The 21,265-nt window shown below is 38.1% G+C and overlaps 1 protein-coding gene across 2 annotated transcripts in view; it reads right to left on the reverse strand.

Moving 5' to 3' along the window:
• The window catches only part of Zip48c (Zinc/iron regulated transporter-related protein 48C), a 33,114-nt gene that overhangs the window by 4,919 nt on the left and 6,930 nt on the right, over window positions 1–21,265 (reverse strand). For both annotated transcript variants that reach the window (XM_072893365.1, XM_072893364.1), the window contains exon 5: window positions 2,926–3,183. In XM_072893365.1, coding sequence (XP_072749466.1) covers window positions 2,926–3,183 — 258 coding nt within the window. The remainder of the gene's footprint in view (window positions 1–2,925; window positions 3,184–21,265) is intronic.

The following is a 21,265-nucleotide window of genomic DNA, read 5'->3' on the forward strand; positions in this document are numbered from 1 at the left end:
TTATTGTATTAATGTGAATATTCTACATATTAAATCGCATCAATGTTTCATTAATATGGATATTTTTATTACAATCGAAATTGCATAATGTGTTGCAGAAGGAAATGTTAGCTAATTATTCGATTATCTTCGAATAAGTGAAAGTTTCGATAAGGCAATAAATTTAAATATCCCTATCGTAGAGATCGGCCGCGTCGAACATGGAGTGCGAGTATCATCGGTGAAGCAGGCGTTCCTTTTCGCCGAGCAGAGGAAAATGCAAATTGCACGAGGGGCGACCGTTCCACGAAACGCGCCGAGTCGAGCCAAGCCGAGCCACGTTGATTTTTGCCGGCACTTTTTATTCCGCGAAAGTACCAAAGTCTCGAAAAGATTCGAAAATATATTTACTTGTTCTTTCAATCATTCTGCTTTTTCGACTTACAATTAGATTGACATTACATTGCGTGCAAGACCCAGTTTTGATTGAGTAAACGCGAATGATTTTGCAATACAGCAACTTTTTCCCTTCTCGTAATCTTGGTTACGATATATTATATGGATATGAAGAAAGTTCTTTTTTATCAACAACTAACATAAGTGCAGGTTATGGTTATTTAACCCATAATTTTTAATACTTTCTTTAAATAAAACAAGATTTGACAAGTATGGTTCTGGTAGCTCGATAGGAATACAAATATTACAAATTGCGAGTTGGGCACTTATGGCACTTTAGAATATTCATCGTCATTCTCAAGGAATGAGGATTTGTTAATAATGTACACATATTTGTACGCGCGTTCACGTATAAATAGAGAATTTTTATTTCTAAAAAACTTGATCACATAAATATACTCCTCGAATGTAATCAGCATTAGAATTTTGAAGATATTGACGTGCGGACTGCATTAGCGTTAAGCGAAAAGCAAAGTTAGATTACGTGCAACCTATGCAAATGCAATTCGAGATCGAGCGAGAACTTTCTTTCGTGAAGAAGAATCGCGCTCACGCGGAGAACTCTTCTTTCGCGGAGGTCGAGCAACGGTTTCCGCGAAGAAGAGGAAAGACGAGGCGAACGCAACGAGCGAGCGATCTGTTTTCACTTTTGTGTTTTCCGGCCACCCGGAGAATTCCCGAGGGAGCGAGTCGAGAACGACTATCTCAGAGGATCCGTGCGCCACGAGAGAGGAAAAGTAAAAGAGAGAAGGAGAGCGCGCGCTTGGGTATCCGGGCGGTTAGATCGCACGCGAAATACAAAAGGAGCCAATTATAATGACAATGCGCCTTCTTCAGCTAGGCCGCCACCGGGCCTGGGAAAGAAATTCGCCACGTCCGTTTCACCGACGGCGTGCTAACTACGGCACTGCCGTCACGCGCCATTGTACCGTAATCGCTCTCAAATACGGAGACATCGTAGATACGTATGCTTGTGTCCGCAATGCGCCTGTTAATATCTGTGTATGAATATACATATATGTATATATTATATGTGCGCGTCCACTTGACACAAGTAGAAATTCATAGGACATATAGAACACGAATCTTTCCTTCTCATTATTTATGCGTTGTGTTGTGCTCCGCACAGTCATCAGAGTTCTAGTAGCTTCGATTGTACGAAATGTTTCCGAGTTACAGAGGGTTTCGTAATAACGTTACAAATTCAAGTGGTAATATTATAATTATTTCAGCACCATAACGCTAATGATTATTATGAGAATTGCAGAAAATATTATGTTAAATTAAACAGAAAAGAGAAAGAGAGGGGACTAACTTTTAATTAATTTGATAAATTTATGCAAATTTTTTAGAATACAAACTATATAGAAAATATATAAAAAAATGTAGATTGTGAAATGTTCGCCCGGATTCCACAATGCAAATTATTTACATTACAATTTATCACCGAGTCGCAATCTTTAAATCAATTATTAGTAGATTGTACTTTTGTCTTAATATATTACAAGTGTATATATATATATATATAAATGATGCTGATTGCTCTATATATATATATATATATATATATATATATATAGAGCAATCAGCATCATTTTTTCGATACAAATAATATTGCTGACAAAAAAGGATAATAAAGACCAAAAGATACCGGAACGATAACGAAAAAGAAGATCAGATTACTCGTAAAGCGAGAAGTCTGCGGAACGATTGGGTTGGAGAATCGCGCATGGAGAAATCGCCATCGAACGACCATCCACGTCCTCATCTCCAATGGCGAGAGAATAAATCCCAAAATAAAGGGTCATTGTGTCGGTGGGAAAAGCGCCTTCCGCCCTTCTGACTCCATGCCTAGGCCTGGATTCTAATTCGTCTTGAATGGGCCGAGGATGAAACGTGAGACGGAAACGGGTGCAAGTGCACCGTAGACTGGTGCCTCCGATACAAACGGTATTTTAAAAAAACCGAAAGAGAGAATGAGAGAGACAGATAGAGAGATAGAGAGGAAAAGGAAGAAGGGAAGAGAAAAAAATGATGAGAAGCCGGAACCAGTTAAAGGAACGAGTTGCGTCCAAGACCGTTTGTGCGAACTAGTTTCACCCTTCTGTATTCAACACCATTTTCTACGTTTTTATTTTCAATAAAACGTGTATTTTCCAAATAATATGACAATTAGTTTATCTCCTTTTGAAAATATAGTCAATATTGAAAACATTTAATACAGATTTATTACTTGTGATTTTTTACTTAATTATTCTATTGATTTTATATTTATAGCGCAAATTAAAATATAATAAAGTGTGTCATCCACTAAATGAGATCGCGTTACTTTTATACATTTTTGAGAGATTTCTATCGAGCATTACAGCGATCTTGAGAACGAGTTAAGTGACCGTTAGTTGTAATTTTGAGTATTGTAAAAAAGAGCGCGCAATAAAAGTCGTTTAGCAATTTCAAGTTTTCCCGGACAGGTGATTATACGGTACATACCTTTGATGCGCTTCCGGGATGATGTCGTCGATCACGACATAGATCATCGCGCCGGCCGCGAAGGCAAGTGCATAAGGTAGCGCAGGTGCAGCGAGCGTCACTCCGGCTGCGCCAAGCACACCAGCGATGGGTTCCACCATCCCCGAAAGCTGACCGTACCAGAAGCTCTTCAACGTACTAATCCCGGCAGCCTGGAGGGGCAGAGACACTGCCAATCCTTCCGGAAAGTTTTGTATTCCGATCCCGATCGCGAGGTTTCTGCAACAAATTTCAAATGTCATTTTTAAACTTTTCGTATACGCGTCATTAATTATATATAAATCAAAAATATATAATAATGATTTCATCGTAAATATTAATAAAAAGTCTGTATTCCGTAAAATCTTTCGAATCAAGGAAGAGAGAATCAATCTTTTTAATAGCATTAATGAAAATAATTGTAATAAATTTTATATCCTTTATCTATAGTTGATTTTTTCATCAAAAGTTTTCAAAAATGTTTCAAGTGTGTCTCATCGTGACATATCCGTGTCAACTGCAGCGAGACTCACCGATTACTTCGAGTATAAGAAATATCCATTTGTGAATTCTATAAGATGGAAGCGCAAGGCTGCGCTGGCGGATTGCAACGGCGGTATGCAAAAATAGCAGCCGTTTCGTCGTGGAATGGGAAAAAGAGAGAGAGAGAGAGAGAGAGAGAAGCGCTTAGTGCGATCGCACGATAAGAACGAAACCAAAGGAGACAAGGTGGCTCCGCGCGAGAATCAACTTGCGCGCACATACACACACACACACACACACACACACACACACACACACACACACACACACACACACATTTACACCCTGCACCGACACAGCGGTGAGTTCTTGAAACTGGTCGACGACTTCGACATTCCCTGGATTTTTCCATCTTCGCGAGCGGAGCAGAGCGCTCGGAGAGCCGCGAGGCTTCCTAGATCCAGCCGGTGTGTACCGCTCGCTCTTTCATGCTTACCAGAGAGCGGCAAAGCTTACTCGACTAGGATCGCCGCTCATAAATAAGATGTCAATGAACGACAAAGTCTCGAGTTTCGCTTCCAGTTACGCAGACTGTAACGTCTGGCAGCGAGGTAAAATTATCGGAGAAATAGCCGCGAATAATTGATGTAATGTAACGTGTTCACATTATTAACATTAATAATTAATTATTATATTAATTGTATGTACGTGTACGGGAATGAGCGTATCTATCCACTAGTCATTTACATATAAATGATATAAATTAACATGCGACTATACATTTGATTGTCAAATATAATTAGGATATGATTTTAATATGAGCAAGGATAAATCTCTTTTTACACACATTAAAAAAAAAGCATTCTGGACATTATTTGCCAACATAATGAAACGGTGTGTTAGTGACACGATCGATACAAAAGGGATACATAGCGTTAGCTTCGTTGTAAGCTCGCGGGACCTTTTTCCTCGACCTCGGTTCATCTCTGTCTCTCTTTTCCGCGACCTCGCGGACCGCCAAGCGTGATCTATGGTCCAAGTAATAGCATGGTAGAATCACGTCGAAGTATGAGGGAGAAAGGCAGGCAGAGCGAGAGCGAGCGAGAAAGAGGGAAAGGAAGGAACAGCGGGAGAGAGAGAGATGTAACAGGTGAATGAACGACGAGATCGCGTACACAGTCTAACACTCATGCCGGCACACAAGCCAGCGGGATATCTCGCATATTGCACGCCGTCGTCGCGGAATTCTCCTCATCTTCGGAATATCATCGCGCCGAGCGCTCTCGACCCCGCGGTTAGCCAATCCCGCGACGACGAATCCTTCCATTCACTACTCTGAGCAGGTCGAGAAACGCAGGTTGAACTTTTCGAATCGAAACGTTGCGAATGAATCAATCGCAACGTTAATAGATTCAACTCCGCGAGATGCGCAAGAAATGAGCTATTTATTTGTCGAATTATGCATGTGAGAATATTTTCAGCAGAAAATAGGTTGCAGTTTTTTTGACGATAATTTCGAAAGTAATTATAATTCCAATAGTTTTTATATATCTTTATAGTATATTGGAAAATTATTAAAATACATGGAACAATTTCTTCGACTGTCGGCGAGATAGAATTTCTTGCTTCTCGAGCGATGGTTAGATTTTCTTCGAAGGTAATTGTAAAATCAATTATAATCCGGCTCTGGAGTTATCACAATGAATACATCAGTGCTGTTTCTCTCTATCGGTAGAACTTCAATGAGAGATTCTCAGAATCGGCGTAATAGTACTCCTATAAAACTAGAACCTGAGGCCTCGCAAGAATCCCATGGTCGGAGTTGAATTGAAGAACGGGAAACGGTCGAGAGACCCGTTGAGTTAGGGTGACGATCCAATTCTAAGACTCATAAGAAGCGAGAAAACGGTACCGGGCTTCATGCAGGAGACTAACTATCCCAATGAATGGCTCGACCGGATCGGACAGAATCGCGCGCGCGCGCGCGCGCGAAGCGACTGAAACGAAGAAAAACCCTTCGGTTCTGGTACGTGGAACGCGGTAACGAAGATCTTCCGCGATCTAGCTCCCGTAATTCGATATTCATGAGCACCAGACGATGCGCACGCTATAGCGAGAATAATTCGTAGGGCTTCAGAATCATCGTTGTTAGTAATCATACATTGCAGCTAGAGTATAAATTTTTTTTCTTTGTGCTGAGAAATATAAATTAATCTCAAATAATTAAATTAACAATCACAAGTATTTACATAACTACAATTATTATTTTAAATATATAATTAATATTTTCTATTGCGTACCCTATAATAATTTTTATTTTTAACATAGTATATGCATTATATCTCTAAATAAGATACAGTTTTAAGAATATTTTGTTCTCCAGCTCTCTCTCTCTCTCTCTCTCTCTCTCTCTCTCTCTCTCTCTCTCTTTAAAAGATATTTTTTTACAATGTTAAAATTTATTGATAAAAATCTATTCCAATTACATTACTACGTTTTTGAATATATTTTTTGAATAGATTTTTTTAACGAAATAGAAGATCAATCAACGAAATATTTCGCGAATTTAGCGAATATTAATACATATTGTTCCGAAAGCAAAATTATCTTGTCAAGAAAATAAAATTCTTGTCCTCTTAATAGAATGCTCACCTCCAACACGATCGTGCAAAAACGTCAGTATCGCAAAGAATCATTACCCTTATTCGCAAAAATGTCTAACTACTTGAATGCAAGCGAATCGATATGAAGTAGGAAAAACTTAGAATCGAGCGATTCAGATGCAATACAGTAGATTCTTTTTGCGAATCGTCTATCCGCAAAACGATCGAGATTTACAAGAAACAATAGATCAATGCGAATGACAAGAGAGGAATGACAGCGAGGTCGGTAGACGGCGGTGAGAGAGCGTGGTAGAGGCAGCACAGGTGAATGAATGACGTGATTCGTGCTCTTGCACAGGGCGATCATCCAGTATAAGGTGATTCTTTCCTCCGTGGGCGTACACGATGGGAGCGAGCCCTCTCGCGCGAGCCCACAGGGTTCTCGGCGAGAGGTATGTCATGCCGCGACATGTCGCGCGTTATTTCATGCGACGACGGCATCATCGTCGCCGCATTCCTGCGGCGTCGAAGTACATAAGTGGTTGTACAGTTAACCCGTCGAGTCCGGCTGTTCGCCAGTTGCATCGGGGGAGGTCATCCGAGTTCCGAGAACGATCGTCCTCGTCCGCCCGTCTCCTCTCGCCATCGCTTGCAATGTTATGTGTGTGTGTGTGTGTGTGTGTGTGTGTGTGTGTGTCTGTGGATGTTTGTGTCTGATCGTGTATCGTTGCTCCTTCTCCTCACCGTTGTAACGAGTACGGTTATCTTTTTCCCTGAGTACCCCACTACCTTATCGCGGGCCCTTTGACGCACACTACCATCGCCGGTGGTTCGGGACTCCTTTTCCTTCCTGAGTTCTTTCTGCTTTCCACGGTCAGAGCCCTGCTAGTCCCGATTCCATCTATCGCGTACACCAAGCGACTAGAGCGATTGATAGTTTTTTTGGAATCGAGAGAACGAAATTCGCGCGTGACCATTGTTTTATACAGCGATGCAATTATTTGACATTTTATTATTGTCATTGTTAAATTGTTCATATACGGCTAAGAAAGACTAAAGTGTCATTTATAATATTATTGAACTGTTCTTCGAAATGAGTAAACGAGTAGTTATTTAGAAAGGTGAGATTCTTATTTTCTTTTTAACGTTTTTAATTAATCTTATTACTATTTTTAATTAATCTTTTAATTTATCATCAAGATAAGCTTCATGTTTCTCGACGAGATGTGCAACGTATCAATTAGCATCGACCTTTCTCTAATGCTGATCATATTGCCATAACATTTATGCGTTGCTAATCTACTTATTAGCAAAGTTATCATTCTTTCGTGCCGACGTGAACGATGTAGAGGTGACCGCATGTTAACTTGAGGCTGCGAAAGATTCGAACGCAAAGCAACAGCCGGACCGAGCAAAGGACGGTGAACGAAGGAAAGTACACGATGAGAGAAGTCGGGTAGATAACCTTAGAAACGGGGAGGCTGAGAGCTCTCTCACAGGGAGAAGAGGATGCCAAGTCGAGGAATGCTTCGCGCGGGGAGTTCTCAGGATCCGGGAGAAAGTATTGGCGCGAGTAAGTCGATATGCGCGTAGATCCATGACGAGTTTTCAGGAGGAAATTTTTCTAGTGAAATCCGTCAGCTCTCTTTCGCATGACCGTCTTAATTAAAGTTTCGTGCAGTGTGGGTAAAAAATCGATGATGTAATGGATATTCCAACCATTAGAAATAGAATGGAATAAAAAGAAGATAAAATTGATAAAAAATCTAGTTTAAAAAGAAACATGAAAAAATTTAGACTTGTAATTTTTTCGTACAAAATGCAAATAATTTTCTAATCTAGTACATCTTTTAACTTTTCTTATCTGTCAAAAATTTTGCAATTTAGTAAAAATAATAATAATATCCTGTCGAGTAAAATATCGAGAAATAATATCGCACAGAAAAACAAACGTTGCGTGGTAAATTAAAAATCAATAAATCTATAAACTCCAATAGCTTATAAAAATTCACAAATTTGTCAAGTAAAATATAAAATTCCTGAATTTATTCTATATAGAATTAATGCAGAAAAATGTTTCATTTTAAGCTCACGATATATAAAGTCACGAAAGCCTTTTTGTCTCGACTTGATAAAGAAATTAACAACAAACGAATGGTTATCTTAGTTCTCGTATATGTGCGGAGAGATGTTTAAAAAAGCCATTAGAGACCGGTATCTCTTTTTCTTCGAATGTCGCTTGTGCGTAGATTAGAAAGTGTTTATCATGTTGGTGGTCCGCCGGATCTTGTTATGCGAGATACGTGACGGTGAGAAAGAGGCTAACAGGCGGCTATTCATTCATAAAATTTCTCTACAACAGTTCAAGTAAATTTGTTAGCTTTAATGTAAATTCGAAATTTTTTTTCATAATTTTCATAAAATTACCAAATGATAAAAAAATTAACTTTTCCTTTTACTTTCATTATTTATTGGTTTTTATACTGTAAAACGATAATTAAGAGATGTTTCATATGTGAAGTATACGATACTGGCGTCGAGCCGTCTCGCGTCGCAGACCGCGGATTTCTCCTAGTAGAAAAAAAGAGATCTGACCAAGGGGGTCGGTCATCTCGGAGCGAAAAAAAGTTGTGTGCGTGTGAGTTTCGGCACACAAATGCACGACTCGACACGTGCCAGGTTTTCGTACCGTTATCTACGCATATTCAAGATCCGAGCTGACCACAAGTCGACGATTTAGATGATCTTTTCGCGAGAAAAAACACGATATTGTCCGAATTTTCGTCGCTCTTTTCTCCACGAAACAAAAAAAGATAAGGTAAAAATAAGGATGTAAAATAAATAATAATATTGTAGAATTAAAGTGCACCTTGATAAATTTGTAAAAGCATTTGTTAAATTGCGAAGCCAAAGTCCGATCGTGATACTAAACTAACATTAATTTTCTATTAATGGAATAAAAAATTAGAAATCAAATCTCAATATCAAGAGTGTGGCGTAATTTAATAGACCATCCATGTCGACTATAAAGTTTGTTAGTACTAACATGGTGGTCGCTATAACTCTGTTGGACGCACCGTGGACGCCATCTTGAATTCCATAAAGCCACGGTTGTCCTTACGTGGCAACACCTATCCGTTCCTCGCTGCAGGACGAAGAAGGTAAGCAGTTATTACTGCGCGAAAATATACACTTGTACAATATATATTAGACACTTTGTAATCTGTTGCTATTTATACAATCTGCTATTAAAATTTCTTCAATACTTGCTATAACAATGACACCATTATTTTCATCACATGAAAAGTTTAGAATCTCGTATTAAATACAGATTATATATTAAAAATTTACAAATTTATATATAATAATATATACATATATAAAAGTTATAAAAAATAGAGAAACAATTAGCAGCAGCATTAAAAGTACAATATTATCTCTTAGAATTATCCTAATAAAAATTAGTGTATAATAATAGTATATTCGAATATGTACAAAAGAAATTTAATGCCAGCAAATCAGATTAATCTACAAAGATTATTGGACGACGTATCATTATTGAGACATAATTATATTTCGAATAAAATGAAGATCAAAATAATAATATAACAAAGCGAAATGCATAACGCAGCTCAATACTGCTTCATCTCAATGTATTTCCTCGGCCTGATTCGCGCAACAATGTTGCCCGTTGGGCACGAGTCGATCGGTTAAGATGCCATGACGAGGCTTTCCTCGCCGCGACGGAGTTCGGCTCGGTTAAAGAAGCGTGTTCAACGAGAAGCAGAAGAAAGTCGAAGAACAGGACGAGGTAGAACGGTTGGGTTCCGAGGGAGATGTAAGGGTGTTAGCGCAGGGATTCGGTCGTGCGCGCGAATATGGATCCGCGAAAAAGCAAGAAAGAAAGAGAGAGAGAGAGAAAGAAAGAGAGAAAGATAGGAAGAGGCAGATAGAGAATGACGTCTATCGCGTACGCGAGCCTATGTACGTATACATATATCACGGGTGTAAACGTCGAGACGGAGAATCAGGGAACGGAGGGAAAAGGTGAGGGGGATAAAGAAGAGAGGAAAGCCTCACGAATTCGCGTGTGTGCCCGCGCGGGAGACAGAGAGGAATCTGAAAATGAAAAAAAAGGGCAAGCGGGAAAGGAAGAGGAAAAGGAGACGAAATCTTCGTTTGTAGTGTATATGTGTCATATGTATACGTATATATACTAAAGGAAGACAGAATAAGAGGAATGAGATGGAGCGTCGAGAGCGCGTACAGAGGTGCAGAGTGAGCGCGGCGTATCCGTGTGAGAGAACGAAGGAGCGAGAAAAAGAGAATAAGAGAGACAAATCGAGAGAGCGAGGAGAAGTGGAAGAGAGAAAGAAAGAGAGGGATGCCCGGGACGAGAGAGAGCGAGGAGAGGCGAGAGGGGCAGTAAGGAATGCATGGGAACGAGGCGCAAGCGGGCCGACCGCGATTTGCCCGTCCCGCATTCCACCAACGCCAAGGCGAGCTCTCGGGCTCTTCTCGGCTCCAAGAGTTCCGGGGGAAGAGGAAGGGGGCGAGGGGGCCACCGGCCACGGTCTAACGCCATAAAACCATAAGACCGTAAGATCAACCCCGATGCTGCCGCCGCTGCTGTTAACGTTCGTCTTGTGGCGCGAATCGCGCATTCGATCGCTATTCGATTTCGTACCTTCAACGTAGAAATGATTCTTCCGCTTTCCTACACTAACATGTTAATCCTTTATCGTTTAATGCGACTTTCATCTAACGCTCAAAAAAATTTTGCATTATTTCTTTTTTCTATTTTCGTTTCTCGATTTATTATTATTGTTATTTCTAGCCTTTGCGTCTTCACATTTACACACAAATTTAGTAGATACATTTAAAAGCTGTAGAGATAACGATACTGAGTATCATACTAATTGATCGTGACATTGTTCGATTATTCATCTGTATGAAATACGTTCCGCGTTATTATCTCGTTCTTCTCTACTATTTTCGATCAAGTAACACACACCGTCAGCCTGGCAACCGGAATCAATTAACTCGCATTAGCCGATCGTGCCTAATCGGAGAGAGGGGGATTGGTGCTCCGAGTTCTTCGCGTATCGTGGTATGTGGCGAACAAGATTAATCGCTCGCGAGTAGCAATAAAGGCCAGGTAAGGTAAGGTAAAACAGGTGTCTCCCGCGTTGCAACAGCGACGACGTCGTCGTTGGTGCATTTGCGCGCATTAGGAATTTAGGTGTCTTCGCGGCAGGAAAAGATAAGAGAGAAAGAGAGAGAGAGAGAGAGAGAAGAGAGAGAGAGAGAGAGAGAGAAGAGAGAGAGAGAGAAGAGAGAGAGAGAAAGGCAGGCCGCAGGTCTCGGTTAAGTCCCCGCAGACGATCGTGAGGTCGTCGTCGAGGGACATAACGGATCCGGCTGTTCGTCTGTTCTGAGTAAGGGATGCGGTGCGCATGCGTAATGCCGTCGCATTCCAGACATTGCGAAGACGTTGCACCGCGTCGCGCCGGTGCATCGGCCCGCGTGCGCGCGAAAGGAAGAGAGCGAGCGAGCGAAGAAGCTGGAGCGGTGGCGAGTCCAGGCGATCGACGTGAGCGCGTCGTCAAAGCGGCTGTCAAACGCTCTCCTAGAAGACGCGTTTACTGATGGACGGTTCAAGCGCGGTCGATGATTCTTCTCGCCGAAGAGAAGGAAATTGTTGAAACATAACTCGGTGTAGTATTAGGAATCCCGGTAATCAAACGTTTAACGTACCGGCAAACTCCTCTGCGAGCTATTCCGTTAAACGCTCGTTAAAATTTAATCGAGATTCGAACTAGTTTTTCTATTTTATTTTGAGGAGAGAATTAGTTAAACTTTGATTAACTGTATAATCCTTTAATGTTGCGATTGTTAATTCAATCACAGTATGTAAACGATCTAGCAAAAATATCTAATTAAAATAATAATGGAAAATTTGACAGTTCTATAAAATGATATATAAACGATTTTTATCGAACGAAATAAATAAAACAAAAGTTTGAAAAATAGGAACAGATTACATACTTATAAAAATTTATGGATAATTCTCATTTTTCAATTTTATTAAAAAGTGAAATATATATTGTATTGTACTTCGCTTTTTAATAGATGTATCTACATGTATTCAGAACATAATTATATTGACGCTACTTATTAAATTCAACGTCTATAATCTAAAATGTTAAATAACTTATCGTATTTTATCCTCTATTAGATTTAAAACAGTAATTGGAAGTACGTAACATATCAATGCGTACAGTATAAGTATCACATTTATCTCTAGAATGCCTTCATATAATTATGTCAAACTTTTCCATGATTATTACATTATACATTATATATGAGCTAACATATATTCTACATATATTGAATATACTGTCTTCATTTTTTAAAGCATTATGATGTATACTTAAATCAAGAAATGTGAAAGGCTAAGAAATTACAGAAATATTTCATGAATTGACGATTGGTAAATTAACATTAATCGCGATTCTCGTGCCGGCGTGTGTATCATGCATTAAGTATGACATAATTATTAAGAAATTTGTGACGCGGTAAAGTGCAACAGGTGCCGCGAGGCCGATATAAATTCTAAAGTCAGGTTTTAGTATTTTGTGCTGCTGGAACAGCGATTGGAAGAGGAAGTAGGGAGAAGAACGAAGCGAAAGAAGGAGTGAAGAAAAAGTTATCAGCAAGGTGAAGGGAAGGGAGGCGAAAGGACGCGTGAGCGCGAAATACGAGACGAGAAAAGTATCAGTGTGGAATGTCACTAGCTTAGAGAACGTCTCGCGAGTCCACTTCTCAGAATCGCTCGACTCGTGAACAGCCCCGTCTGAATGATTATAAAGTGCACCGGCAAAACGGGAAGAGATGCTTATCGACGTAATCGCGTTTCATGGAATAATGAGGCAATCGGGGGAATCCTTGAAAAAGGCGAAACCATGGCGTATTGGGCCCTTAAGGCTCAGAGAGTCCACTACTTGATCTGCGATCATTCGATTTTCGTTCAAAAATTTCTTAGGAGATTCAACACGGAAACGTTTTTAAATTGTAAAAGCGATGTGTCAAGATATTTTATTAAATTTTCATATCTAGTAAATTTTTTTCATTTTAAAGGAAAAGGCTATTACGACAGATTATTTATATAAAGGACAAATCGAGATTGTTGTACACAAATCAAATAAAATATCTTTATAATTAATAAAATTTCTTTATAATTAAGAGTCGTAGTGCAATTTTGAAAAATAATTAGCATTTTAATAAGATTTAAAAAAAACTTTAATATATACGCATTTTTTATTTACTGCTTATGTCTTGTTCACGAAGTGGCAATTTGTCTGTAATATGTCGCTGCAATATAATTAAATGCGAATGTTATGTAAATACGCGTGTATAACTTTGGCATCTCTGATTTAATATTCCCATTCTTGCCTCGAATTTGCGATTATAACGCGCATAAATTTATATTTTCGCAAATGTTGTAAAACGCAGCGAATGAGCGCTTCGTGCTAATAAATGTTCATCTAACACACAACAATTCTCATAAACGTCCAAATCCGTCGTCCAATTGTTTCTCTCTTGTTGTTTTATTTCATATTGTATTGTATTGAAATATCAAGAGAATGAGAGAAATTAAAAATAATTTTGTTCTTTGCTTTGTATCGCGAGATAAATAATATTATTTTTAATAACAATCGCCACGTGCATCGCGTGAAAGAAAAAAAATTACATGCGATAATCTGACATATAGCCGCGAAAGACGATGAATTCGGAAGCGCGATGCGTGACATTTTGGCGGCGTATCGGTAAAGGAAGAAACGTCCTCCGTAATTTACATGCCGACGGGCACGAGATCGAGAACGATGTTCGAGGAACTGGTTGGTCTCTCGCCGACAACAGAAATTACTTCGACACGCACGAGCCTCTCCGAGTTAGTGCTGGAGCTCTCGGTTAACATGACATGCTTGTATTTGTGTCTAACTGCACACGCGCGCACGTGCATCCCACTGTGCAGAGAGCCTAAGCGGGAAGTAGTATATCGTAGTAGACTTCCGTCGCTATTAGCGCACGTCAGAATTGGTTTTCCGCGTGAGATAAGCTGCAAAGTACCCACGACGGAGATTAGAGGTACGAATACGAGCTTTACGAGAATCGTAACAGGCCACGTCGCAGTAGAACGCTGGAAAATGTTCAACGATAGCCGAGATTCACACTAATTTGATACCGTTATATTTAGTTGAGCCTGGAAATTAATGTCAATTTTGTAGATATTATCGGCCAAACGCTCGCGACAAAATATTATTGTATGTAGGTAAGAAACGAACATCCTAATATCCTCTCTAGATTAAATATCTTTATAATAACGTCTCGAATTAAAATCATGAAAAGTTAAAGCTATTTAAGATTAAACGAACATTTGGTTACTCGAAGACATTTTTAGCAGTTTAATCTCTTTCTCTCATCTCTTATCGTTACAACTTACGCCTCAATATTCTTGTTAAAAAAAGTCGATCAAAAAATGTTTAACGCGATGAAGGGAAAGGAAGTCTATTTATATCCAAAGTTTACGCCAAAAAGCGTTTACTTTCGCGTCGGCGACAAACCCAGTGATATAAATTTAAAAACCCAGGGCATCGTTGAAGATAAATATAGTGATATTGAAAAAATCAAAAGCTTGCTATCTTGATCTTTATAGCGTATCTCACATTGGACGTGCATGGGATATCGAGAAGAAACGAGAACAGAATGAAGATAAAGGAAAGAGGAAGAACGATGTTGGAAGAAGGTAGATTTTGGTGAGTGAGGGAGAGAGGTCGGGGGAGAGAGAGGGAGAGGGGAAGGGCAGGAAGAAGTAAAAGAAAAGTCCAATATAAGCGGAGAGGTAAAAAGAAGAGAGGACTAAAGGGACGAGAAGATATCAAGGGAGGAAGGAAGAAAGAAGGAACGCGCCGAGCGCCGGTCGGCCGGTATATAATAAGGCAGCTGAGAGAGGATAGCACCGAAATGAGATGGTTTCGTCGGCAGCTTTGTCCGGCGCCATGTTTAACATAGCACCACCTCATCTACGTGGCGCAGCGACTCGGAGAAGCCCGCGGTTCCTCCGCGTTTTTACACACGCTCTCTCTTTCCTGGTCGTTCTCTCTCACTTCCTCCTTGTTCAGAAGTAAAAAAGGATCCGTAAAAAAGGACGAGTAAGACTAACGGAGGAGAAGGAAGAGGAGAAAGAATAAGGGCCAATGTGTATACAAATCAGATCCTCGCGCCCTTTGTGCGATCGTACCCCGCCTACGGTGATCCGAAACGCCGTATGTCCGCATTTACGTCGCGCTGCAAATAAATTTCGGAGAGAACGGATTCTTAAAAAAATATATTTCCGCGGTTAGGATAAAAGAAGCTACTTTTTACGTTATCGTATAGTAATGAGAATCAAACACATTAACGTTGATGTTAATTTTAACATGCGTAATGGTCTCACATAAAACGTATTTTAAAAACCGATATCTTCCTTTTTTTAGTACACATCCTACGAGTAATTTCTGTATTAACTAATCTAATTAATAATTGATTTTAAAAGAAGGAAAATTTAAAAAAATTATATATGCTATATAGTATTCAGCAGTTGTTCTTTTATGTGACAAAATTCGAAAAGTATAAGTTGTAATAGATTAATGATAGAGAAATGTGAAAATTTCTGGAAAAAGTGTGAATAAAGAGGAAAGAAATAAATATCTCAGACACACATTCCATGAAAAATTCGTATAGCACTGCTCGTAAATAGTGAGTCAGTACCGGATCTCCTTGAGCAGTTTACAACGAGCACAAATTTGCTTCGGCTGCCTTTCCATCTATCTACTAACGCCTCTCTCTTTCTCTCTTTTTTCCCTCTGTTTCTTGTCGCATCTCCGTCAGTTGTTCTGCAATATTGCCGAGACTGCGAAACATTTCATTCATGATTCTTTCAGCGCTGTAGCGCACCGGAATATATTCCCACCTCTACCGTTACAAGAAATTATGTTTCCTTGAAAAGGACGCGACATGAACGTAGATCAGTTTATTGCTAACCAAGTCGAACCTGTCGCTCGAGTTGCGCAAAAATATCATTTCCATAACGACGCGTTTTAACGACGTTCTCCTTGACCAGCACGCGGTGTGTAACAACGGTCTCCTTCGAGCCTTTTTTATCCTATCCGTTGCGGATATTGCAAATCGATAACGTGATTTATGAACGGGAAACTCGTTTAGTCATAGAATGCTTATGTAATGTCCATAAGAGTATTATTATATCGAGGTAATTTCTCTTTTTTTAGAGTAAAAGAACCAGCTGCATTTCATTTTCGTTTTTTCTTTCTCTCTTTGAAGAGAGTAGTCTCTCTGATCTATCGTATTTCGTATTAACTGTATTATAAAATAAAAAATTGCAAATAATTAAAACAGATTTGAATAAGGATTATCAAATTAATTATTAATTATTAATTTTTAATAAGAGTATTTTTTCTGAACACAATATATTTCTTTAAACCGAGAATTAAAGTCTATAGTTAATAAATTAATAGAATAATTAATTTAACAACAAACATATTAATAAAAAAAATTAACAATAAACTTATTAATACTTCTAGCTCCAAAATTAAAAGAAACTCACTTCTTTTCAAGTGCTCTTCTTAGTTATTCATATACAATACAGTTAAAAGCAAGCATGGGTAGCGAGGGATATTTTATATATACAAGCAAATTCTACTGCGCGAGTTTATAATGCAGCTGAAAATATATGCAGGACCAAGAGGGTTAATCGCAATCGTCGTGAGAATGGTATGTCGTTCGTTATGAACTGGTCGAGACAGAAAAGGGCATGGGCTAGGGTCGTCCAAGGTTGAACGATTTTTCCAAACGAGCATTAAGACTATGTCTCTCTCTCTCTCTCTCTCTCTCTCTCTCTCTCTCTCTCTCTCTTTCTCATATACACACGTACATACATATATACAACGTATTCGAAACAGGATCAACTACTACTCGCTCTCTACCCCGGTAGCATCGAAAGCGTTACAAAGCACGATGTTGCATGCCATCGTCAGAATTTCTCTCTTATTAGAACTTACCAATAACGGGCGTACAACACCGTGAGAAGTTTCACTTCCGAATTGGATGTCGGCTATCACGCGACTTATTACTGCCGCTTATTTGATCGCTTTTAAGGCGATGGTGTTAATTATCTCGCGAGAGCGACGCAAAAGACGCCAGTATTCCCAGGTTAGACCGTAGTCGTGATGAAAATTCTTGCTTTCGTTGCAGTATTAATTGCTCGGTTTCTCATTGACGTTTTTAACCGTTGCCGAGAACGTTTTTATCTTCATTATCGCCGGAAACAGCGGTTCGCGTTATTCAATTTTACATTAGATCGCGGATGCGTAATTAAGCGGCGCGCTTGCGACTTCTGATCACGATTGTTGAATATTAACAGAATATCTGCTAAATAATGTTGCTATGATGATAATAAGATTAACTTTTTATTTGTTAAAAAAGGAAAGCGAGAAAAGAAAAGCGCGTAAAAGACATGATCCATTCATCTACAGATTCTTAATGGGACCCTTCGCCACCGACGCCGCGGGATTCCGGGACCCGGGGCCACGTCGTTCTCGTGGTCATCGTTATTTGAATGCACTGGAATGCCGCTCTGCATCGTCGGTGCATGTTAAGTTTTATATATACCTATATATATATATATATATATATATATATATATATATATATATATATATGTATAAAGACTTTGAGTATTTGATACATGTCGAATAATTCGATATTGTAAATTTCAAGTGAATATATGATGGAAGAGCTTGGAAATCAAATGACGTTGCAACAATGACAAACAAATTATTTAAGATTCGTTTCAGATGTCTGCATTCCAATTTCTTGCGAAAAATTGAACTTATTGGCGGCATATGTTACAAAAATAGTATACACATAAATCAACGACAATCATTAAAATATATAATAATTATTTTAAAAAATGTCAAGCAATATAATAATTTAACAATCCTTAATGTCATTACTTTATTGTGGTGAAAAAATCGGAGAGAGAGAGAGAGAGAGAGAGAGAGAGAGAGAGAGAATTTGTTGTATTATATTGTATTATATTGAAAATAAGGGGCTTGTGATTAATTGAAAAATTCGATATAACAATACTCTAACACGCTTTTTAAAGAAATTGAAAAAGATCAAATATATTTTCAAGCTTAATAAAATAAAATTTTAAAAAATTAAACAAATAGATTATTATAAAAAAAATGATTATCATGAAATAAATGATTATCACTTTTAGTTAATCACGCTGCTTTTGATCGGACAATAGTTTACATAAGATCAGTCATTATTTCTACTATTCATTTCCTTCTATTGCCTATTTATCACTGTAATTTTAAAATATAAAGCTCAATATTATGATTTTTCCATTTATATCTTGGATATTGCTCAAGTTTTAAATCTTTTTTCTTAACATCCTATACATGAAGAAAAACTTGCTTGTACAAGTTAGCATTTAATTCTCAACGCAACTAGAGATACGAAGAAAGGTTGCTTAGTCAACGTCGACCGTTGTAAAAGCGATATATAAACGCGATGTCACGTATCCGCTCGCGAATCACGTAACGATAGTAAATAAGTCGTCAGAAACAGCGAACGCGCCCATCCTCTTTTCCGTGTAGGTATAGGAAGTGCTATGCGAATTGCATGTTGATTCATACGTCAAATAACAATGATACGGTCAGATGAAAAGTTAAGTAAATCAATGAGAAATAACGTTTTTTTTTCATTTCAAGTGCACAACCACGTGCATGTATTCACTCGATATCTGATAAGCGCATACTTGATCTTTTTTTTCTCGCAATGCTTACTCAATATTCCATTAAGATCTTCCGCTAGATTAATATTACGTGCTTGTAGTTTCATTAAAAGAACACAAATTCATATTGGCAACAAAAATATCTACTTCTATAAAAATTTTAGAAAATACTATTAAAAATATATGCTGTTTGCGCATATGTATTATGTATTATTTTATTATTTTTATTTACTTGTATATATTTTTATTTATTTTTCTGAGAAACCAATTATATTTTCTCCTAAAATCAATGTTTACAAATTTAGTTTTAATTATAAAAAAATTGTTATGCACATAAAAAGCAATTGTCAAGAACATTTTTGACTTCTCGTTCATATGTTATTTCTAAGTTTTAATCCACGAAATATATATTTAGTCAGAATGCCCGCAAAAATAAATTTCAATTGCAATTGAAAATTAATCAAGATTATGTTAATGAAAATATAATGGAAATAATTGAAAATTCAATATTCCATATTCTATACTAAAGTATATCAATTCTAAGTATCTTATCAATTAGCATATTATTCTAAGATACTGTGGCTGAAAGAAATCTCACGAGGCATCTCCTGAATTTCAATAGCCTTTTTCACGAAGAATCTGACGGTTATGACAGGCCGGCGTAAAGTTGCGTACGATGAGACATCGAGAAGAATACGACAAAATTCTCGAAAAGTAAACGCGAGTCGAAGAAAGCGAGTTCGAAGACATCTCAAAGGAGTTAAAGCGAGACGAGAGGTAGCAGCGCAAAAGAAGAAGCGGGACATGTAGGCGCGTGATAGGTAGGTAGGTAGGTAGGTTGGTAGGTAGGTTGGTAGGTAGGTTGGTAGGTAGGTAGGTAGGTAGGTAGGTAGGTAAGTGACAGGAGGAAGGAGAGAGGGATCCTGGAATGGAATGCGCGGCGCCTAGGGCTCGTCGGATTCCAGGGCCACACGTGCCCTTCCCTCCCTGCGCGCCCGCGCGCCTCAGGCACCGACCGAAGCCAATAAACTTCGCCTCCAACTGGCGGTCGCGGTCGACCACCATAGAGCTCATTCATGGAGACCTCCTACCATGCCGCGGCCGGCTCGCCAATCGCTCGTGACCTCGCGAATCATCGACATATAAGAATATATACAAGCCATATAGCAGACACTGCCAAATCAGGGCAAGAAAAGTATTGATATTAGGAGTAAAGATACTTATCAAATCGTTTCGATTTGATATATCATTTGGCTCATACTTATTTGCTTTTCTCTTTTTCGTTTTTATTGAATTTCCTTCCATTTGAGAACGTAATATCAAACTGTTCTTCCTTACTTCACTTGTGATAATAAATTCGATAAGGAGTAGCAACAGGAAAAATGGCGAAAAAGTCACGTGAAAGATATGTAGAGTTACCTGAGAATCCTGATCAATTAGGCGCGAGGTGTGAGCCGAATAATGCCGAGTCAAATTGAAATGGTCTATAATCTACTACCATTAATCTTAGCTTTCTTTCGCCGAACGAATTTATATTCTTATTTAATGTTGCGAATACTTTACACAGCTGCCATCTAGCACGGAATGTGAGTTTCACGAGGAGTAGTAAAAGTAATCCACATCGGATAACATAAATTTTAATATTTAAAAGAGAGAAATATAGAAGTCTCTTTTTCATAGAATTATAAAAAAAAATTAATGTATTCGAATTGTGTTTCATAAATATAAGATTCTTTTAGCTACTATATTCAATAATTTCTCTATTATATTTATGTTGTTATTTCGTTAATGCACATATAAGTTGCTCACATTGATAAAAATTTATTTCTTCCTTAAAAAATTAAAAGATTTGAGAGAATCATTTTTTATTATAGTAAAACTACTTGTTTTCAGCTGATGAAATATAAATATCTTATCATATTACTCTAATATAATTTACACATTTTATTATACAAAATTATTTATTGAAAACGCATTTTGTTTGAAACGTGATACAAATATCAAATATCATATATTGTGATGCAACTATTCAACTGCTGATAAAAATATTTAAAAATTGGATGTCAGATATTTTTATAAAATTCGAAAATTCGTTTTCTTTTTATGGATTAGAATGTAAATAATATAATACTATTTTTTCATTGCTCAACAAGTATGTTTTCTTTTTTTCCAATTCTGCGTAACGATAAAATGTCTATGATAATACTTAAAATTCGCTTTGCTAACTTCGCATTTAATGATTGTGTCATGAAGATTAAATAAATTTAACCTTCATGACATAATCAATTGAATAGGCAAGATTGATCTAAACCACTAATACTAGACTGCCATTATTAAACTCTGCTTGTCGCGACATCATATATTCAGGGGGAAT

Source organism: Anoplolepis gracilipes, chromosome 5 (genome assembly GCF_047496725.1).
Source record: "Anoplolepis gracilipes chromosome 5, ASM4749672v1, whole genome shotgun sequence".
NCBI classification, from domain to species: Eukaryota; Metazoa; Arthropoda; class Insecta; order Hymenoptera; family Formicidae; genus Anoplolepis; species Anoplolepis gracilipes.